The sequence below is a fragment of the Galleria mellonella genome, unplaced genomic scaffold (assembly GCF_026898425.1).
Source record: "Galleria mellonella isolate WM207_F2 unplaced genomic scaffold, CSIRO_AGI_GalMel_v1 utg266, whole genome shotgun sequence".
Classification (NCBI taxonomy): domain Eukaryota; kingdom Metazoa; phylum Arthropoda; class Insecta; order Lepidoptera; family Pyralidae; genus Galleria; species Galleria mellonella.
This window is the reverse complement of record NW_026442061.1, coordinates 87,633-112,616: the sequence shown is the minus strand read 5'-3', so window position 1 is coordinate 112,616 and position 24,984 is coordinate 87,633. Positions and strand designations below refer to the sequence as shown.

Sequence of the window (24,984 nt, the reverse complement as noted above, 5' to 3'; positions counted from 1 at the left end):
TCAGGTCGACCTCCTCGCGGTTCCCCCTGGAAACTATCGTGTTCTATTCCAAGTGAATCCATCACAATAGGCTAACTGATTTGTCATTTAATTGTCACCTATCATCCCTCACTGATGCCCCGCCAGTGTATACCGTTAGCGCACGCGGGGTTACCATTCCATTATCATCCATTAAAAAAAAAATATTAAATTAGACATTAGGTAATTATAAACATGAATACTTGTAAAATATTTGATTTTATACTGCAGTTTTTATTATTTAATTTATTTATTACTCAATTGTAATTAAACGGCTTAACGATATTTAATGAAATTTAGTATAAAAGTAGACCTTATAGTATAGTGCTTTCTTATAAAATTTTGCGAGCAAATCCTCTAAAAATCTCCTAACTATAGATAGTTAGTCATAATTAGTACCCATTTATTATAATTTTATTAATGTTTACTTTGATCTAGGATGTAATAATCGAAATAATCAAAGAAGTCAAATGTCTTATCATTATCATATAATAATTATATATCAATACTGTTGATGTAGTCATTAAACGCAACATGACGTAAGCATATAACTGCGAAAGCTTTTCTAATGCTCTAGATATCGTGAGGGCATCTGGTGGTTGCTTCCACGTGTACGTATGTACATACTGTACACGCATGATTGTTATGGAGAGAAGGAAATTCTTCGTGATTATTAGACGTGACTGAGAAAATAATCAAGGCATCTCTATCTATTTTTCTTATAATTATTGAAAACCAATCAATAGTTTAACACGCAATATAATTAATTATAAATAATTATTATAATTGAACATAATTTATTTATTACTGTTACGTACTTTTTCAGGGTTCCGTACTGCCAAAGGAAGAAACAAAACCCTTATAAGATCACTACATTGTTCGTCCGTCCATCTGTCTGTTAAGACCCGTTTTATTAGGAACGCATGGAAGTATCAAGATGAAATTAATATCACATATTCAGGTCTGCAATCTCTTAAAGCAATGAAAAAATCAAGCTTCTAAATCGACGCAATCAAAAATACGGCCGTTTATCTTCCATTCATATCTCATAATCACTGTCATTCAAAAAGTGAATCAAAACCTATAGGGTACTTCCCGTTAACCTAGAATCATGAAATTTGGCAAGAAGCAATGTCATGTAGGGGGAAAATCCGAAAACTGTAAAATTGTAGTTATTTTACAAAAAAAATTAAACGTGATTTTGTACAGAACCCTTGTTGTGTGAGACTGACTCGCACTTAATCGGCTTTTTTTTTTATAAAACATTAACGACTTTGCTAACAAGTAAGTAAACAAAACTGTATCATGTTTATGTGAGGGAACAACTAAATAAATTTAATTAGGCAGTATTTATGTTTGATAACTTGATAAGTAACTTACATTTTTTTAAGAAGATTCTTGAACTATGATAAAATATTTCTGCGAATAGGTTAATTAGGGCAATGATAATTTAATACTAAACTTGTAATTAGAATATACGCAATCGTCACCGCTGTTTCTTTTGAAGAAAAAACCCGTTTTCCCGCAAATATAGTCAAAACTATTTCCTTCTCTTTTCATTCGAATATATAAAACCTTTTTAGTGTAGGTATGCTTGTCTATGTCACACAAAGAATCATACATAGGGTGAAATCAAAGCCGTTATCAACGTTAAACTAAAGATTATTAGATTATAAGGAACAATCTATTCTATACAATATACGAGCAGGACAGAAGTATCGTGTATCAAAAATTGAAAAATGACAAGCTTTTTAACAGCTTAAACTTGTTAAGTTAGTACCTATCTATAGGAAATTCATTTTTTTTTTATTGACCAAAATCCCTGTTTTTTTTTTGGAAAAATAATTCATTAATTTGGTTTCACCCAGTATAGTTATGTTTATAGAATTAAAATGTGTTTAACTATATTTTGACCTTTATGTTTCCGTTTATTTATATATACAGAACTTGTTTGAAACGACAAACTCTAATTTATCTTACTTAAAACAACGCATGGTATATTACATAGACATTATAGTATATTTTGTAAATTCTATGACGGTGTTCATATCTATAGGAGAGCCGTAAGTTTGTTTACCATAATAAGATTTTTTTAACTAATAAATAAACTAAAACTACAAATAACTTACAGCAACACTGTTCCCGTCCTTCAGCCAGTGCACAGCATCCTGGACCGCTTCCCTGGCGCTCTGGCGGCGGATAGCGGAACCCTGCTGGTTGTCTGCCCGGAATATATCATGGCTGCCATACAGGGCCATATGGCGGCGGCGGTACTCGCTACAGTCGAACACTGGAAATAAATCAATTGTTAGAAATTGAAAATATTGTTCGTAATTAAGATTGTGTTCAGCAAAAAAATTTACTTCAATTGTAGCAAAACTAGTTGTTTTGATTTAAAAACTCAATTTCAGATAAAAAATATGCCGAGTCGGTTTAGAATTGACGAAGTTATGAGGTAATATAAACATACAACCTAATTGAGAACTTCCTTCTTTCTGAAGTTATTTGCAAAACAGGTAATTAAAGAGTTTAAAGTCAATTTTCAAAAGAGATATCATCATTATTTTTTTGTGTGAGTATATGTTATGCGTTTTGCAATAACGTCACAAATTCAATAAATATTTGTTAGATTTTACTTTATTTATTAATGTTGTTGCTGTCTCAATTTCTTTTTATATTAAAGTGAGATAAAAACAGAGTACCTATAACCGATTGATTGAACAAAAACATTTTTATAACGTTACAATATGGGATTCAAATTGAACTACTTTTTTGTAACATCTAAATAACAAACTAGCTGTTAGTTTATCTCATGGAAAGAGTTTTAGGAGTTATATATGGACATGATAAAAAGACGGACAATAAAAATTACAGAAAAATATTATAGTGATTAAATGAACAGTTCTGGTCAACGCGGCAACCTTCTAAATCTATTATAAAATAGCATTGGCAACACATCGTGCTATCTGATCCTGTTATCTGGTCTGGAACGACTGACAAGACCAAGGTTTGTTTTACAATTTATACATATTAAGGTCATGTTTTTAATTAAGTACATGTAGAATAAATAGGTTATTTTTATCCGTCATGAACCGAATTACAAGTTAATTGTAAAGCATTATAGCAATTAATATAGTCTCTTTCAATCACAAGTAACATTATATTAGATTTCAAAAGAACTTATTTAGAGATTGTTAGTAATGCGAACTACCAATTCCATTGCCACAATACAATATACCCTGTTAAGTCGACCTCGTCGTGGTATCCCTGAAAACCATCGTGCTGAATTTCAGGTGTATTCATCACTATGAGCTGATTGACCTGTCTTCATCCTCACCTATCATCCCTCACTGGTGCCTCTCCAACGTATACCGTTAGTGCGGGTGGGTTTACCATTCCATTATCATCCATTAGGAAATAAAAAGGAAATTTAATGAAAACATAAACAACTTTTTTGAAACTATCACAGAAAATAAGAAATCGAAAGATTTAATATTTTTTTATTTATACTGCTATTGAACATTAGCATTCTACCTTATTGTAGGATCAAAATTGTTCTATTTTAATTTAGTTCCATTGAAATAGACTTGTAACTATAAAAATACGTCCTGCCACAAAAAATATGTTTACATAGCAAAGAATGGTTTTGACCTAGTGATTCATTAACCCGATTCGCAAGAAAATTACCGTCGTATATAAAATCCTGGACAAGAGCATAACATTGTCATAATATTACAAAAAAAAAATGTACAAATTTTAATAGATAGAATAAAATAAATACTATCTTTACAAGATAAAGCTGCGAGTTTCACCTATTAATATTTCAGGCTACGGAGGCATAACATTTAAGTCCTCAGAAATGGCTAAATTTAGCTTTGCAATGTCACATCATGAGCGTCACAGTGTTTTCTATAATAACCAAGATGTTATTCATATCTATAAACGATGGTTGCTACTTTCCATCAGATGAACTATCAGCTTGTTTACCATTCCAATTTCCATAAAAAATATGTAGTAAAATATAAAAATTTGGAATAGTATTTGGATGCGTGTTAAACATTTATGCTTTAAACTGAAACTATATATATAGTCTATGTACTTTTTTCTCAATTTGTACGAGACAGTCCACGGGTTTTAACTAGTTAAAACTATTAGATATTACAAGTAGAGCGCGTCTCATCCTAAACTGTAGTAGGTGTGTACAGGATACAACTGTAGCAAGATCAACTGCGTACACATCTAGGTCATGGTAATGATTCTATTGTATTTACGTAACACTATATAGAACCAGTATCTCTGTTGATGTATTTCTCAACAAACAATATATGTAGTTAGATTTAGTTAGCGATTTTCTAACAAGTAAACCGAAATTAACCTATTTATTGTCATCCTCACCTGATGCCATGTTATCGTATACTGATAGCACAGGCGGTTTTTTTAATAGATGATAATAGATAGGCAACTTTGTTTGCGTTAATGGTATACGCTGGCAGGGCACCAGTAAGAGATGATAGGTGAGAATGAAAAGGCAAGTCAGTTAGCCCATCGCGATGAATACATCTGGAATTCAGTACGATAGTTTCAATGTATATTACTAGCAATGGGACTCGTAGTCCGTATTATTGAGAATATCTCCCTTCTTAGGCAGGGGGGAGGGATCATTCCATGATTTCATTTTCAACCATTAAAAGATCTTCCTAATTTTCACAGTACTAACTGAAACATCCAGCATTAAGGATTGTATTTTATTTTATCTATTAAAAAATAAAAATACATAAAAAAACGAAATATTAAGATATGATTATTATCTATTTACCTTTAGCACTCTCCCCATTCCAATTGAGATGTCTGGAAAGACGATGCGCCAGCTGGCTCTTGCCGCGCGCGGGCAAGCCCACTAGCGCGATCAGAAGTGGCGCGAACGGACTGATGTGGCGTGTACGCATTGAAACTGCAACAATTAAAAATTATTTATATAAATATAATGAAATGATAACTGGACAATATCTATACGATTTTGACGAGAACAATTCTTTTTTATCTGTAAGTTGGTTCCAGTACTACACAAAAACTACCTCACCAAATTGGATGCGATTGGGAAGAAAGGAATTGTTAGTAATGGGGTATCTAACTGACCCATTGCTAGTAATACACCCTATCAGCTTGCCCTTCACGCGGTTACCCCTGGAAACCATTGTGGTTAATTCTAATGGAATTCGTCACGATGAGCTAACTGATCTGCTTTCATCATCACCTATCATCCCTCATTAGTGCCCCGCATTGTCATCCATTAAAAAGAAAAAAAAAATTATGATATTTAAATGGTTAAGTTTCTAAAGGCCGTACATAAAATCTTTAGTGTATGTTTTATATGAGATTTATTTGTTTTTATATATTACTTATTAATTATTAACTATAATGATATTTACGTTTTAATTATAATAAATTGTTTATTACTACTGTATTGTTTTATTGCAAAAATGTGACGACTTTTTATACTTTAGATGTGAAGAATGCATTTATGTATTTCGTGTGTTTACGAGTACATTCCACAATCGACACTATTTATATAATAATACGCTTTAGTATGAAATAACAAAAAGTTATACTATGTTGCCTCAAGTAATGTCATTTCAGTATTTGTTAGTCAGTACAGCTATATTATAACTATATATTATAGAAGTACACTGTGAAAATATCTACATACGCAGTTAAACATATGGTTATATGTTTAATAGTAATTCGTGTTATATAACAACCAAACTAGTTACAATGCCATAAAACATTATGCCTGTTATCACAAGGAAAATTGTTTGTATTAAACTATAAACCAATGAAACAGCGGCACGGTGGCACACCTTCTTACGAATGCCTCGACAACGTCATTCATTTCAACATCGTCTGATGTTTTAAAACCTGTTCAAATATGAAACTCGTTTACTTTGCGAGCTATATTATTTGGTGCCACAATCAGCACTTTATCAGTAATATAAAATATCTTAATTGACAGTATAAAAAGTCTGTTGGCCCGTTTTATACCAGTCGATTCTGGTATTTTTTTGCCTCACTAACATTTTATGTTTTAGACATAACACATAATATTACTGTGTGACATGGTTTACTTTTGCTACTTTAATAACGTTTCATTTCTAGGCATGGTTCCCTTCGTAAAAGATAAAAATTTTATGCCAAGCGGCAATATTAAGTTTTATTTTAATATTTATACTCTGGTAGTGTTTTAGTCGTCTCTTACAACACCCTAAAGATGAGAAACGATGATACATTATGTTCTTAGTAAGTATAATTAATATATACACTAAGGTATAATGAAATTTAACCAAATATAGTAACAATTAAAAAAATTAGGCCCGAAAAGCAATGTCTGTGATAAAAGGTAAAAATTTGATTAAAACAGTTTACTGTCCAGATTTGAAACTCGTATTTAGCGCATATTCATGCCGAGTATATATCCAATTACAGGCTATAAATTTAGATGTATTTTTTAACATCAATAAAGAAAGCAAACATTCTTCGATCTGATTGATAGAATTAAAATTATGCTAAACTTAAGTCCCAATTTGTAAAATTTGTGACTTTTAATTTCAATGGAGATATTTGACAAATTATAATATAATTATATATTGTTTTCTTATAGCCTAGAAATTAGACAAATAAATAATTATTAATAAGCTAAAATTATATTTCTAAATTACCCATACCTTTTAAATTTATAGTTAGCGAAATAAAAAGATGTTAATTTTATTACAAGTCGAAAATAAGACACATAAAAGAACAAAGCATCTCATTACTGCATTGTGTATTCTAGACATAAAAATAAAACCAGATATACAGTAATGTTAACGTTTTAATCGTTCATTCGTCACTTGTCATAAAAGTATATGCCCCAACAGTTTCAAAATAACGATTAGATACATAGGTATTATACGAATGCGTATAAAATTAATATTAATATAATATATTAAGAATTTAAATAGAGTAATCGTAAAAATAAGTCGGTTAGGTTTTATACAAACGTTTTTGTTCACTAATTTAGTGGTATAAATAGACTATAGTCGTCAGAAGTCGCCGTGTATGGGACGAGAGAGGCGTGCCAACGCGACAATTCGTTGTGGACTTTGGACCGTACCTCAAGGAGACGATTAATCTACTTTCTGAATAGATGTCATAAGTAAATAGGAACCAATTTACACATGGCCGATAAATGAATGAATGAAATTTTATTGACAGTATGTTGGTAAGTTAATTAAATACACGAATTCATTTTTTTTTAATCTATAATTATTATTGATTATTGATATTGATATTTATAATATTTCGAATAGAAAAGCAAAGTGTCGTTAGTAATCCGGACTCTAATACAGGTAATATAACGGGTTAAACACCACGTGGTCCACTGGAAACTATCGTGGTTAATTCCTGATGAACTCATCACGCAGTCATGATGGGTACAAGGAATTCTTCAAATGACATTACAAGAAATAGTGGAATTAAAGTTTATAACAGACTTTTATTTTACAAGAAAAAAATTGTATTTTATTTTTAATAAATTATTTATTATAGTAAACCATGGGCTTTCAGTTAACCCTATCATTTTATTAGTCCTTGATGCTAAAAAAAATATTAGGACAGCGGGCTTTAAAAAAAATATTCTCCCATATTAACTCAATAGGTGAACGCGTCGTAATAGTATGGGATGCTCAAAATTTTTGGTCGCCTTTCAACTCATGTTTCTTTGATGAAAATATTCAGTTTCGCTGGTAGAACACTCCCTTCAAAGGATGCTAACATTTTTAATTTCATCTGTAAACGGTGAACATTATTTACTTGAAATTCTAAGTTGTATAATATTAAAAAAATGCGATCGAACAGCACCATTCAATTGTTTTATAAACACTGTCTATAGTAATCGACTAGACATAGATTTATGAAATAATAATTAATGAAATAAGTAGATATGATTACTTTATTATCTATAGATAATTTTGAAAGAAGATATATCGTAGTCCACCAGCGATAGTCCATGTGACTTACATTATTGGAACTGGGAGGCACGGCATGACTGGGTATTTTTAAATGGTGATCTCACGGTCGACCGAGAAGATAATCGCTTTCTATGTCTTCAAAGAATATGTTAGATATTACATTTAATACGGTGTGTAATTAACTATTTTGTTTATGTGTATAACCATGTATATATATATATATATATATATATATATATATATATATATATATATATATATATATATATATATATATATATATATTTGTATGTATTAAACATAATTTTAACTTATGTAATACCACGATAAATGCCCCAGATAAACGTGTGGTAGTAAGTTCGTAAATTTACTATTTTTTTACCAATTTGATATTTTATATTTTAAAAATGTTGTCGATAGTTGAAACATGAATGGAAGAGATATTTCAAAATACATCTCAATGGTACAAACCTTCAAAATAACAGACTAACTAATCAATTCTCCTGTTTACTGAATTTAGTTCATTTAAACGTAGTTAAGTAGCAAACATTATATATAATATAAAATGTGTTACTAGTATAAAATACTATAATCCCAAAAACAAATAGTATAAACAACAGAATATGCATCAAATTGTATTCGCACTCACATAATATAGGCTATTACTTGCTCCAAACTAGTCACGTTGCTCGTCGCATGTTTTAGATGAAGGGTACATACTAGTCATGAGTTGTGACATGTTGATAACCGCCTGTAATCTATATTAAGGGTCTTACTAGACTCATAGGGCAATCAGTTTAAAATATGGCACGGCCTCTCTTTTGGTTTTCTTACTCACATGAATTTTTACTAACCCCTAACATACCTAAACGATCGGCATGAATGAAAATACAGCTTTTTGCGATATGTTAATAAATAAAATAATATCTATTTGTAAGATAAATGGTACTGTACTAGTACAAGTATTTTTATGCATAATATTAAAAGTAAATATTATTGAAAGTAATTCGGTCACCTTATCATAAAACAGAAAAAAATATGTTGTTTTGCATAGTTATTCTGTAGTAAACATTAAATGCTTTCTTTATTTTTGCATGAAATGTTTCAAATGCAAATATATTTCATGTATCAGTAAATAATTTTATAGCTTCTTTCATGTATTGTTGATGAAAAATTAACATACAAGTAAAGGCATCTGTAGTTTTTTTTTTTATTTGACATTTAAGAATTTATAAATTAATTTCGATTCATTTCTACAACAATTAACAAAATTATAAATTATAGGTTGATTATAAATTATTTATTTATGATTATTAATTGTACTATTTCATAAATTCTACTGTAATTGTTAAAAGATAATTTTTGAACATTTATTCCATAAGTGGGTGATTAAAAATGAGTTGAAGCTAAGTATGTATGTATAAGAAAATATAATATAGGATAAAATATTTTAAATAAACGAATAAAAAGCGAATACTAAAATACCCATGTCACTAACAATCGCTTTGTATTGTTGTTTTACTCCGCTATGTTCTGTGTATCTATTATTTTAACTTTCAACTCTACAATTCTAGTACTTATAGAAACTAGAGATATTACACAATGCATGTTATTAAACAATTAAGATGTGAATGGATATCGTTACACACGACAGTACGAGCGTGCGTCAATCAAGCATTTATTAGTTTCTTAATAGCAGGTCGAATGACGTATTTAATTAGAATTGACCCTATCGATTATTTTCTCAGGATTTATATTATCCGCGTAACGCAAGATAAGACGTGTGAACTAATAAGTGACATAGCAGGGGTTTAAAGGTATTATGAATTTGTTTATGATAGAAGATAGTAGAGTTATTGAAATAAGTCCATTTAGTTCTATAATAGTTTACTGATGAAGTATAAGCAATATTGATTTACTACAGTTATTTGCAGTATAATTGGATTGTATAGCAGAATTTTCTTTTTTGCAATGATAACTTTTTATTAGTGGAAAGAAAAGTTTAGGAACCACTAGAATGAAATTATGTTTTTCACGCTCGTGCTGTATAAGTTTGATATAAAAATCAAGTATATTTATATTTAATTAATTAAAAATGTATGCTAAAACTAATTATTTACATTAGTCAGTAACAAATTTTACATTACTAGTTGAAATATTATCCTAAATATTTATTTACAAATAACAAGAAAAAGTAATTAAAATTTTATATAAAAAAATAAAAAAAATAAAATAAAAAAATAAAAAATAAAAAAAATATAAATATAAAAATTAATAATAACAATTAAAGGCCTTTAAATAAATGTATTTACTGTTTTAAAATTTAACAATTGTATTTAGCAAAATAAACTAGATAATCTAGTTTATTTAAATTATCATCATTACTTCGACATATAATAATGTAATCCCCAATAGAAACTACCAATACGTATTATTGCATTTTGCTAGATAATATTATGTAGTAATTAAATAATATCAGTTACTATCTATTCATATAATCGTAATTGAAATCTGTAAAATTTAATTTCTATTATTTTAGCATAGTCATAATAAATTTATCAACGTTGAATAATGCCTACTTCGTAAGCCTGGCCTCAGTTGTTTTATTTACTAGAATTATCTATCGTTTTAAACTGATATGTTGAGGACATATATGCTTATAAAAAGCAATTATTTCTTGAGCAATATCTAATAAGGGTATGGCAATAATTGATGTATACATTTCAGTGAGATAACAATAATTTCTGATAAAATTAAAGGCTTACTTAGAACAAACAAAGTTATCACATTAATTTATCATGAAGCCATTTATGAAAATATATTACAGAAAATTAAATGATTAAGTAAAATAGATTCAAATCCAAATTTTCCCTTTATATTAGAAGAATAAAATAACCACTTCGTCTGTCACCATTTGTAATGAACTCAATTAAATACGATGAAATATCTATGTACAAGTTTATGAGAAAAACAACTTTTTATCACATCGTTAGGTCACACGCATAATAATATCACCCTTCTTTGTTTTATATCAGCTTTATCAACTGTGTAAATAATATACATTGGCAATGGCACGATAATATGTACGTAGCAACACTCCCACTGATAAATTTACGGGGGTACAGAGATAATTAAGTGACAACATATACAATGTATCTCCTTTGCTAACGATCAATCAAAAATCTTGATTTTTATTAGATATTTACATATTTCTTTGTATCAAAAGTGATAATTCATTATTTTGATTGATAAGGAGAGAATAGAAAATTGTGCCGTAATCTGTACATATAGTATATATGAAGCTTAAAGAGTTTTATATACATTTAATTTAATGTTACTCATAATACAGCTAGTCAGGGTCGGCGCGGCGTGGCGTCCGCGTATCGTCTCGCGGCCGGGGGCGTGGTTCGACGTCACAATATGGACGTACATTACAATGCTGGTATTTCTTAACAAAAAATAAGAATTAGCCGGGCCTCCAACACACTGAGTTCCCGTTACAAAGCTTTTGCGTACGGTTGTTATGTCAGGTTTATATAAATGAAGTAGTTTCATTGTATTTTATAGTGGATAATATTGGTAGACAGTGATTTAGACATAGAAAACTTACAGAGAAACAGACTTTTAGAACATTACTACATTAATCTTATAACCATTAACATGCTTATTTTCGTTTTTATTTAATTTAGATTCCATAATTTCTGAACATACAGTTAAACATATATATAGGCATTTCTAATGATTTTAAAAATAAAAATCTCCCACCGTTTGTCGTAAACCTACGTCAATGACTCCCACATTCTGTTCAAAGAATGTCGAAATTTTGAAACAGAACAAAACTTTTGGAACACAGCCGTTTCGTTATGTGTGAAAAAAATAAGTGTTTTAATCGTGTCATAATTTTTTTTTCTATTTCTTTCATTACGAAAGTACTTAAAATATCAAGAACATATACCATTGTATTTGTTCATTAAAAGATGCATGGAATGCTGTCGCATAAATTACTTTTTCATTATAGATAGATACTTATTTCTTCGAATCGACAGGTTTTTATATTGCCAGTAATGAGGTACATAAATAAAAATAAAAAACATAAAATGATGCCAAGTTCCAACACAATTTATCAGCTAAACCATAAAATTACGTGTTTGTTACTAGTTCATTTCCAACTATTACTACTATTAGTAAAAAAAATTCACGTGCTTATAAGTGGAAAAAAATCTGTAAATTTTTAGTTTTTAATTCTATGCATGAAATCCGAAGTTAGAATAAAAAAAATTGAATTTATCGTTGTCTCTATAAAGTATTACAGATATTAAACATATAATATTTACAGATGTCTGGGTCTTATAATTCCGTTTCTCATACTATGAGTAGATATATAGGTAGGTACATATGTATAAGATATCCGACGATCTCTGACATTAGCGTATCTACAGTCATCACGCCTGTACATGATAGTACCATTACGGAAAAGTACTTATTATTGCAACAGATGATTTTGTATGTAAATTGAAAGTTAATTCTAATTTTAGTATTACAAAAGCGGGCGAATAAATCCGACCTATAAATATAACACAGAATTTAAGACTTTATTTGAGAGCGACGTACAACGATAAGTAGTTGAAGATAAAAAATTTTTGTGAAAGTTATTTAAAGGTCTCTCGTTTTAAACAAATTTTAATGAAATATACCTATATTTTTTATATTTATTGTTAAAAGTTTTAAAGAATAAATGCTATCTAATTTATTAGAAATAAAAATTATTATAATTGGCTTAAAACAAACCAAAACTAATCTGGACCCTTATTTGGAAGTCGATAGTAAGTTCAAATACCATCTAATAGAAAATTAATAATAATATTTTATAATATAACAATATCTCAGTTTTCAAAACGAAACACAGTCATGCAAACGCAACTGCTTTACGGTAGAAACACGAATGAGAAGAAACTACAGAGGTAGCAAAACAGACGACTTTTGTTCAAAGTCCTATAGCCGGAAGGATAATTTATCAATAGGCAAATTAGGAATTAGATACGATATCAGATTTGATAATTTGGTAATAAGGAAGACCTAATGTAAACAAGACAGAAGGCTCTTGACAGATTAAAAATTGCGTTATGATTGTAAATATTGTACGTAAGTAAATTTATCAACATCAAAATATCTTTAGAAGATACAGTATCATTAGTAGTATAGTCATCTTTTTTAAATATATCTTATCACTGTAATTTTTAGACAACATTAATTGAATGTGACTACGTGTCACCGAATACGTACATATGTGCAGGATTATAAAAACGAATAATTTTGCCTGGCTACGGCTTGAAACCGTAAGATTACAAAAAATATCATTGGCGGATATTCAAATATGAAGGTAATAATTTTATACCGGAGTTAGCTACACTTGCATAGACTAATCAAGTTAACCCTGATACGGTTGCCAACATCATCAACATTGTCAAAATCATCTCATTGTCGTCCAATATAATTTTTAATTGATCGAGAGAAATAATGTTCAAATAAACTTGGCATGACAAGTTGTCTTTGAAGAGTTCAGATAAAGCAATGTTTTATTACTTATAAAAAAGAGAACCTATCACGTAAGTAATTATATTAACCCATATACTTTGTTTATTATTTCTGATAAAACTTAAAGGTTAATGAAATAAAGATAGTCAGTTATTAACCTATAATTTCACTTGTACCGATGACACTACTGTTGTAACCTAATTGAATATTAAGGGCTAAATGTAAATTTTAGCAAAATTTAATAAATACTAGTTATGGAAATTGGATATAGTCAGTTACTTAGTTTTATAATATATTAATTTATAGATTCAATTATTTATTGACCTTAAAAATTGTAGACCGTCAAGGAAGTACGCGGGCGGAAGAGAATGGTTACTTATGAATTTATGTTTCAACGAAATTAAACATCAAACGTAAGTAAATAAACGATAAACGCTTATGTCCAGCAATGGATGGATGATGGCTGAAATGATGATGATGAAATAAACGATTACATTTTTTATTATAAATGTATTGATAATTTTTTTATAGGAATTAATTAGGTATAGTGGACAGACATTTATTAATCCAATTGGAAAAGAAACCAATTGCCTCAAACTCTTAGTAAAACATTATAAAATTGTGTGAGGTTGTATTTGAGTTTTTAGTTAAGGAATTAACAAGTCATTGGCTTATTTACATAAGGCTCTAAATTGACTGAAAACTTCTATCAAAATGCTTATTATATAGTATGTAAATGTTACGCAAGTACGAAAGCGTTGTTTGTAAATAAAACTATTGGAGGGCGATGAGGATTCTTAATGCATGTATAAATAAGTGAAAACTTACCGGCACCCAAAGCTCCATGAAGAGTTTTCTCCTTGTCTTCCATCATGGTGTGGGCTGTGCTAGCTCCTGGTGCCATTACTATTCTTCTAACAGACGATCTCCTAGTTAATGCGACGATATGTTTGACACGGTGCTGCTGCGCTTTTCTGCGACGCGTGCGCGCTCTTTGAATACTTCCTGAAGACTGGACGCCGGCTCCAGCGGTTATCACTGAGCGCACCTTATCAGCTCCGCGACAATGATTGCCGAATAACCATACAATGGCTGAATATATTTTGCAGTATAGAAGCCAGAAATATATATACCAATCGCTCTGGATGCTGACTAACGCCATCAATAGCGACCTGAAACAAGAAGGTTACGTTAGAACATCAATTAATTAGTTATAATTGCCTAAAAATAGTGGGGAGACTTTTGAAGGGAAAACGTGTGGAGAGCGATCTGATAGGGTATAATGCTAGCAATGGACCCCTTTTATTAACAACTCCCCCTAAGTATAAGATAGAATTTGCTAACACTATCTTTGCTTTTGGTACACACTGATGTTGTAGCAGTGAATAAGTGAGGATGGAGTTAGTTGGCTAAAGAACCAGAATGGTTTTTAGACAGGATCTAACAATCTTAAATAAATAGTGCCCGATTAGGACACTATTTAAAATTCATTTTTCACAACAATTCAGTGGCGGATTTCATTCAATTAAATTTTAATTCATTTGCCACCAATAGTTATTCAAAATCCATCCTTACCGACCTCTACAATTCAATACCGTAGTTCACAATCATATTAATTATATTTTTTTAATGTAATTGTACCTTCATGGTTACAAAAAAATGCCTGTAATTTACCGTCCCTAAAATCTGCCGTTGTAGGCTCCTTCCTACTTAGCCTGCTGATTAATACACCCACCACTGCACAATCTGTATAATAATGGACCGTTCCAGCTACAAATGCATTGTGCCGCTAAATATAGTACTAAATGCGTATTCATGATCTAATTTATAAACCAGTGAGACTTGATGTCTCACTGGTTGCTTAAAATAGATTATCGAAAGTTAATGTCAATTCACCTTCATGAGAGGGGTGCTTTAATGACAATATAATTTACATTACATCAATAGGCCAGTAACAGAAATTAAAAAAAAAGGATATCTGTTATTATGTCGAATAGGCGTTAACCTTATGTGTTAACCAAGAACACATGTATTGCTATTGTTATTGACTCTATAAGAAGGAGGTTCTCAATTCGGCTGAATTTTTTTTAACCATATTACGCGATTACGTTGCCAATTCTGACTGTATTTTTACCATTATATTGGCAATAAATTATTTTATTTCTGTGTTAGTTCCATATTAATTATGGTTGGAAATGTTTCGCCCAATTTTGCGTTCTAAATTTAAATATTTTAAATATAGTAACTACGAAACTTCTCATTGTTTATCATGGTATGTGTGCGCATATTTGTGTGTGTGCGTTCGTGCGTGAATGGGTGTATACATGCGTACGTGTGTGTGTATATGTGTGCGGGTGTACATGAGTACGTGCGTACGTGCGTGCGTGCGTGCGTGCGAGTGCTCGTGCGTGTGTGAACATGTGTGTGTATGTCGGTGTGTGTATTTATAATTAAAACTGTTGTTGTATTGATCAAAATCAAATTTCAAGGAATTTATTTCCAATGTCTTTATCATTTGTATATATGGCACATTTTCTGTTGCAAGTATTTATCTTTATAAAATACTCGCATTAAGTCTTACATATGGCTACGACCAAAAACGCTTAGCTTGAAGCTGGTTCATCTTCAGAATTATTCTTGTTACACAAGAATATTGCATTTTAACTGAACTAGGCGTAATATCAGAGATATTATTTGAAATTGCTTATACTAATGTCGAGCCATATTTAATTTATTTCTATTGTGTTTTGAGGACGTCATTACCAGTTAGTAATGGATAAGTTTATCCATTCATTAAATTTTTCCTTGACATTTCCATAAAGATACAGTGTTGCAGTGTTACTTACATCAAACAAAGAACGAATAAAAAGTAAAGGAATGCAACAGAGAAACATATTTTAATGCATGGAACGTAGGTTGTTAATGCGATTTACTTATTTATTATTCATACTTCATCGTCTTGTTTCACTGTTTACGTAAATATCACGGATATATATTAACAATTATTATTATATATTTAATGATTTATTGTACTTACGATATACCAATCAATTTAAATAGTTTTACAATAATAATAAATTTATTAACTTAGGTAAATTAATAAACCGGAGTAATTATATAATAACGTGGGGAGGTATGGAAGATTTCCAAGATTAACGGTACATTATTATACTAAAATACTGTAAATATAAAATATACCTACCGATATATGGACAATAAAAATAACTTTATTTCGTGATTGTTTATTTAGTGGTCTGTATAGGTAGGTTATAATTTAAAATAATAACTATAGAATCTATTTCGACAACAAACTCAATTTACCAAATCAAAACAAATTTTCTATTTCCGTAATTAATTATAGGTTAAGGAAAAGAACTTTTTGTTTTGTAATCAATATTGAAGTAGTACCTGATACTCGTATTGTGTTCTTCGAAATATAAAACAGCTTTGAAATAACATTTAAAAAGCCCATAGATCTGCGAAGTCCGGTAGCGATTATTTTTATTCATAATTGAGACGCAACTTGAAGTTTTAACAACTTTTTAAACTAATTCCTATTTTTTGATAATTTTGATAAAATTCATGCATGCATAAATCAAACGACTTCTGAAAACAATATCAGTAATTTAAAAAACATTTTTTTTTTTTTTCAATTTTGTAAGTAAAAGAAAAACTTGCTAAGTAATTTCACGGAATCTAAGTATTCGTAGATTCACCAGAGGGCGACTTTGTACAATAGTCGTTTGCTTGGGCACCTCTGTCCTATTCGTGTTTCAACGGTAAAGCAGTTGTGTATGCATGGCTGTGTTTCAGTTTAAAGGATAGGATATGGCGTGAATTTACAGGATACAGAGGAATAACACCCGAGTGCTCAGGAATGACAACGCATGGGGGTTATCATGGGCGAAACAGTTATGTCCATGGTACTGCTCATGTCTATAGGTTACCACTTTCCATCAGGTGGGCCGTTAGCTTGATTGCCATTCTAAGTTGTATAAAAAAATCTCTTATGTTGTCGTAGCAAAATCGAACATCTTCGAGATGTCTGATTTGTTTTTTGTAAATAATCGCAGATTTGTAAGTGGACTAAGTTTAATGTAGTTTAACAGTGGCACAGTAAATATATTCGCGTTTGTTTACATTTCCCTATTATTGGTTATTGCCGGATGTACTAATCAAAGGTAGGCATTTGACCTAACGAGTACGTTTCTGTTATTAATTAAAATATGGACTTTAGCTCCTGAAACAAAAAAAAATTCTTCATCAAAACTAACTTATCAATATCGTATACATAGATTAATAAGATGTAGATTGAGTAGTCTACCGAGAACTCTGTACACAGACCATCTAAAAATTAACCTAAATAAAATAACAGTAAGGCATAGGTAACATCAAAATATTACAGTTAGTATTTTCACACTTACATCACAAAAAATGGCATGCCCTTCCTTAATTAAAAAAAGTACGAATTAGCCAACAGTTGCCGGATTTTGTGATATGTTATTGTTATCTAACGTTATTACGTTTTTGACACACGACTCTCCATCTAAATATATTTGATCTATGATCGTATATTAATTTGATTATAGGTTGTTTTTGCTTCTTTCGAGTTTTAATGTTGTCAAATTAAGGGTATTATGTTACCATATATATAATATGACAGTAATTTCTGCTGTATGGAGTTCCTTTATAAACTTCTTTTAAAATGTACAGGGTATAAGCATTTGACCTACAATTCTGTTATTAATTATTGCGACAATAACATAGACTTTAGTTTATAGAGCAAAAAATTTAAATTAAAAAACTTCGTCAAAACCTATTGCGTATTTATTTGAACACAACATTAACCTTCGTTTTTGTTAAAAATTTAATTTGCAATATAGACTTTAGTTTTTTAAGCAAAAATTCTTTCATCAAAATTAACTTATCAATGTCGCGTATTTATTTGATAATGATTACAGATTATTCATGCATACTGCCGGTTTAAATTGAAGGAAAGGAAATCCGCGTATAATAATATCATAATTGATACTTATCGCGGAAGACGTAGTCAAATTTTTAAAAGTGGCTAGTCAAAGTGACCACACCCCACCTGATGATAAGTAGGTATTGTGGTCCAAACGTGAGAATCGCCATCACAGCAATTTATACTGTAACTTCCAAGACAGTTAACAGACCTGTGAAATGAATGATTATATCTATAAAAGTGTGCGAAACAAGAAATGTACGTCTCGATCGGTAAAATACGTTCGACGGTTGATTATATCTGCCTACTCCGTAAGAGACCTGTGGTGAAGATGTTATTATGTTATAGTGTTTAATAATATAGTAACAAAAGTAATATAAATTGTAAGTTTTATTTATACAAACATTGCTAGATCCTATTACAGAGTCGGGCGTTATGGACATTCTTGGTGTCTTTATTTGTGTAATAAAAATTAAAGTATGAAAATTACTGTACCTCATGTTGGTTTACACAAATTCAACCAAACAACCTATTACCTATCATACAATTGCTGTTTTTTTTTTTTTATTGGATGATAATAGAATGACAATCCCGCCTGTGTTATCGATACACACTGACGAGGCACCAGTGAAGGATGTTTGGTGAGGATGAAAAGGCAGTTCAGTTAGCCCATTGTGACGAATTCATTAAATTAGTCATGATGGTTTACAGTGGAAGTCGATCTAACAGGGTATATAGTTAGTAATGGGACTAGCAATCCGCAATACTAATAACCCCCCCCCCCCCCATCAAATTGCTGGTTACCCATAAAAAACATCAGTAACTACATTATCAGTGAGAAATATAGCTTGTGTTTTATTTAAAAAAAAACCGTGCGAAGCCGGGGCAGGTCATCAGTACATCATGTATATGTACAATAAAATATAAAGAGATAAATAAAAAAAACTTTTACGTATGTACCTATCTATCTGTCCGTGTTCAGGTTAGCAATTAAATAAAAAATCCAGGTTCAGAGTCCAAACCTCCATTTTTTTATGAGAGTAAACAATTTAGGTAAATGGTTCAAATTCAGCCAGTGGACGATCTTCAGATGATCGTGTTGCACGTCTCTCTTTAAATTAACTTGTATTTTACACAAAAGTGTCTGTCACATAAAAATGTGTGTTAAAATTAAATAAATCTAATTAGTAACCTATTCAGTGATGTAACTCGAGATATTATTATTATAAGGTCGAATTTTAAATGTCAATCTTTAATTTTTTTTAATTAAAATAGAGAATTTAAAAACTAGTTTGAGAATTGTGGGATCGATTTTAAACTATATAGCAATTCTCTAAAATCTGTTTCTTATTGGCTGTATGATGCAGCTTGTAAGTATTTTACACGTAACAATCAATTTCCAGTCAAATTTTAAATATATAAGGGTTCTTCGAGTTTTAGTATACATATATACCAAATAGGCGACGTGCTGAAGAAGGGCCAAATTAAAAATACCTGTAACCGGCGAGCGTGTATGAAAAGATTGATGAATGTGGAAGAAGCGAAAGAGGTTTGTTTGAATCGAAGCATTTGGCGTTCCATTGTTTCTGCCTACCCTAATGAGAGGCAGGCGTGACAGATATGTATGTATGTATGTATATATTCTAATCTTGAGTGACAGCAATATCTACTCGTATTTGACAACAATAAACAGTCATCAATTTATTTCTCTCATTTCTTGAGTTTGTGACATCTAGCATCTACATACACTTATCTTACATTGTTATTTACAAATTATGTATTTTGATTATCATCTGTGTATGCCAGAACCAGTTTTACAATTTGCTGATGAACTTCATGATAACATATCCGGGAGATAGCGACATAATTATAATATGTAGCTATTGTTTATAACTACTTGATTATACATTTTAATTTTTGTTGTAAATAAAATTGAAAATGTCAACAAATCCAAACTGTAGCATTTCTAAATAACAAGGGTATATTACGAGAAGAATCAAATCGGTTTGCCTATGAACAATGAGTATAGCTAGGTGGAGCAACTAAGCTAGGGTAACTAAAATCCTGGAAAACTGTCGTACCATTGTTGGTTGATCAGGCTCGCTGTCGACCACTTGCAAATCAATTCGATGTATGAAGGTGATTAAATAACAAACATCCAATATTTACATTCATAATATGGAATAATAGAATAAATACATACATACATATCTGTCACGCCTGTCTCCCATTAGGGTAGGCAGAAACAATGGAACGCCAAATGCTTCGATTCAAAAAAACCTCTTTCGCTTCTTCCACATTCATCAATCTTGTCATACACGCTCGCCGGTTACGGGTACTTATAATAGAATAAAATTATTATTACTAATAGAATAAAATAAATGCATATTATTAGAACATAAACCTCATCTTCTTAATATATATAAATCCCTTGTTACGATGTCCTAAACGGCTCGAAACCCTCAACCAATTCTAATGAGACTTTTTAAATATACCTACAGGTTTTGTTTGTTCCACCTTAAGATATATTTCTATAACTTGAGATACTTTTTATCCAGATAAAAAGAAATGGTTCCAGTAGATTTATATAATTAATGAACAACTAGAAATTACATGTGAAAGCAGTAAAAAGGAACAGGTTTCCAACGAGAGTTCATGCCCGATATTGAAGTAAACACGCACACGGAATTTTCACTAGGTACGCAGTTTTTTCCGCTTAATTCTGTACCATATTGTAATTATATAAAATGCTTTTGGTATGGATAATCTCTTTCTATTCAATAAATTAGTAATTCGTAGAGTTAAGAGGTTAAAAAACTAACCCTGTACTAATAATCCGTCCAGTTTAATAGGCCTCTCACGTTGAGTCCCAATATTAGCAAACTAGTACATTTATATGGGTAGGTTAAAGTAAATCTTATTATGATTTGTGTTATGTAAACTTTTTTATTGCTCTGGTCTGATTCTCAGGCGCCTAATATTACTCAAAACAATATAATGCTACTTTCTTTTAATATTAAATCTAAATGTAGCTTGTGTATTAAAGTTTGTGACCTAAATGTAGTGGTATACTACCCTGAATTATAGACAACAAATGCCGTCAGTTTGAATTTTCTCGATTTAAATTTTTGAAAAAAAATCCGGTGACAATCTTGCCAGTACCGTGAACCTATACCCAAAATTCAAGCCTCGGTAACCTCTCATTTAGAGTGGTAGAGTCTAATATACTCAGTAAAAACGGCAACAATCGAACAATGCTTCTGACTGAGAAAAAAATATTTCAAATGGGAATTTAGAATATTGTTTTAGCCTAAATGTGAAAGTTTGGGTGTTTGTTGCTTAATCACCCTTAAAAAGACAAACTCTCTTGTCGAATTTTGTGGAACAACACATTTTGATATCCGAATTCTCGAAGGCAAAACCGAGGGTTAAGATTAGTATTCAAAACGCGTTTTACATTACTTACTGTAACCTAAATATTAAAGAGACAGGTAGTACTTTAATTTCTGTCCTTTAAGAATACCACAGATAATAAATATATTATGTTCAATAAACACAAATTCCTAAAATATAAATTAAAAGTATTCCATTTTAGTACGATTTTTTTATAACGCTCTTCACCATTTTCATTATAAACAAACCATTTCAAAATTTTATAATTTCCATGATTTTCGCTAGATTTGCAATGGCAAACGAACTCATGTCTCACCAGAAAGTAACAACTGTCGCTTGTAGGTAGAAAAATACCGTAGAGTGCCGTAGACAGATGCCTATTATATAAATGTTTCCGTAAAATGAATTTGTCTCTGACCATAGACATCACATAACACTGATGCAATGGTTATCTATTTCTCGTGTATTTGTAATGACAAATGTTATGCATTTGTACATAGTAATTTTACTGCTACATCCTAGCCTTCAAACTTCAAGCCTAAACAACAATGCAAGTAGATCTGTTACACTAATTGGGCAAAGTTGCCCATGGAGTCCATTTTATATAGTGTCTCTTTAAAGGCCTCAGTCTCTGTATCATGCATAACAGATAACTGAAAAATATCTAGACAGTATCTCTAGATCTGTCTAGAGTACATTCATTAGGAGTCCTAAGCTGCCTCTTTTATCTGACCGTCATCTCAGTTTTTATTTTAGACTTTAGAGTTTAGACGCCTATAAACAAGTCTCCTACTTTGATTGAGTATAACTTTCGTGCTGATTGATGCCCATTTAGTAGTCTTCACCAGCCGGCTGCATCAGAATCCGTAAAGTGTCAAGTCAAAAAGCTCATTAGAGATTAAACTCATTATTGAAATTAAAAATCTAAATAGTATATTTTCTTGCAGTATTCGAGAGTTTCCTCCCATTAGGTGTGTTGTTGGTATTCCATAATTCAACTTCTATTTAATAATTCATTGTTGCAATAGCATGACACGGCTAGCGTTTAATTACCTTATACGTAGTAAGGTGCAACTAAGAAATATAAATTTCACTTTGAATCTGAACAAAAGTGTAGTAGAACTTCCTATACTTTCTCTTCTTTTCTCATAACATAAACAGTAAAAGAAAGCTAAGTAACCTTTTAGCCACGAATTTAGGTCAAGGTCTTACTACTTTATTTTGTAAACAAACGACGAACAACTAAAATTACAAAGAACTTACACAGTATAAATGTGTGTATCAATAGTAAATGATTCCTAAAATGTACATCGTAGTACTAAACTACTGTAGAGAGGTATACAAATTTAGTTTTTAATGTATTCGCCTAAAGACTAAATAAACAGAATTTGTACTTAACTAATATAAACACAGGTGGTGATAAGGTATTAAAAGTAGTATTTTCTATAAAAATAATGAGTAAAGAGTGACTTCAATATCACTGAATGGTGTTACATATAATTGTCGACGATTCTATCATAAAAAATCCTTTGTAGCTGGACAAAATTCTGGAATGTTCTTAATCAATAAATGTTGTTATTTTAACAATATGCGTGATATTATTTATTTTAATGGAGTAACAGTCCTTACCCGTGATAAGAACTAAATTCTTCCTTCGCAGTAATGGTCAGAGGAGGTGTGTCTTATGAAATGCACCAAGTCGTGGCGCATAGCAGTGCGCCCGTGAATAGCGATGAACGTTTCAATACACATTCGCAATAAGTCCCAGTCGACGACAAAATTAAACTAACTAGTCGACACTTTCCTCTAACATCTCACAGGAAATGCAGCACAAAAGATAAACAGTTTGTATATATAGTCTTCAGATTTAGTTTTCGTAACAAAACAAACACAGAGCGCACATTTACGATTGTTTATTTTACACCGGACCTTATTTTGCTCATTGTAACTAGGTTTCGCTTCACTTTTGAGGAAAACCTTTATTTTTTAAATAAATAGAATATTTTTAACCAATGCAACTGAGCGGACGTTCAGTGCGGGTGATAAAATAGACTGTTGTGTTCGAAAAGTGAAATAATATATCGGGCAACTGTGCTGCTTTGCGTTGGTTGTCAAACGGGCATTAACGCGTCGTAGCGAAAGCAGACATTGTAGTAGGGAGCTAGCAAGCCGTCAGAGTCCGGCAGGCCTTCGTGTGACATCGATTTCTGTTCGGGTGCACTCGGCAGGCGCGAGTGCGTCGGCGCGTGGGACATGATTTGATATCCTTGCATATCGGCTCATTCGCTCCCTCATTCAAATACTCTGTGGCTTATTTCTAATAGCCTAAGATCCTCTGCTGCTGAATTCTGCAGATATAAAACTTGTTAATGAAATTTGGTTTAAAAGAAAGACGATCGAAAATATAATACAGTGCACCCGGGTTCGTTGCTTTTAATTAGCCGCAACCTAGTGTTGCCAAGTGAAAATAGGTAAAAGCCATGCGTTTTGATAAAATTTAAATCAAATCGAAGATTCTATATTGACTGAAAAATAATGACTTACATATGCAAATTTATTTGCACATGCATGCCATTATTTTAGCAATGTAACTTTAGTATTAATATAACTTATAATTAATATTTAGGAATAATTATACATGTAAAAATGGTGCATACCTACCAAACTGGCTGAATGTTAAGACTACACAAAAATCTATATAATATTATCTTAACTTAAAGTTGTACCTACATTACCCAAAATAGTACCATCGAATAGAATATTTTGGAATATTTCTGTATAATTTTTATAAGTCCAAGCTATATTTTAGGTTTGCTTTGCAGCTTGCAACCTTTACTTTTAACATAAAATGATTAATTGTGCTTATTCTAAGTTTGCAAGACTGAATTATTATTTCATTTGTGAAACACTCGCCTCTTTATTAACTAAATGCCACTGTTTAGAACAAAGCTATATTATTATCTAATTATAAAATTACAATGTGACGTCAAAACTAACAAGACTCACTTTGAATTATATCTAATAAAGTTGTATCATCTTATTCAATTAAAAATCACGAATAGCTTCTTT

At 30.8% G+C, this 24,984-nt stretch overlaps 1 protein-coding gene across 1 annotated transcript in view; it reads right to left on the bottom strand.

Annotated features, from left to right (window-relative positions):
• LOC113515986 (6-phosphofructo-2-kinase/fructose-2,6-bisphosphatase-like) overlaps positions 1-24,069 on the bottom strand; it is a 36,752-nt gene extending 12,683 nt beyond the window's left edge. Inside the window, exons 1-4 of the mRNA XM_026900309.3 lie at positions 23,545-24,069; positions 14,385-14,728; positions 4,835-4,969; positions 2,148-2,308 (exon numbers count right to left, since the gene is read on the bottom strand). Coding sequence (XP_026756110.1) covers positions 2,148-2,308; positions 4,835-4,969; positions 14,385-14,718 — 630 coding nt within the window. The 5' untranslated portion in view covers positions 14,719-14,728; positions 23,545-24,069. The remainder of the gene's footprint in view (positions 1-2,147; positions 2,309-4,834; positions 4,970-14,384; positions 14,729-23,544) is intronic.
• Positions 24,070-24,984: the final 915 nt, after the last annotated feature.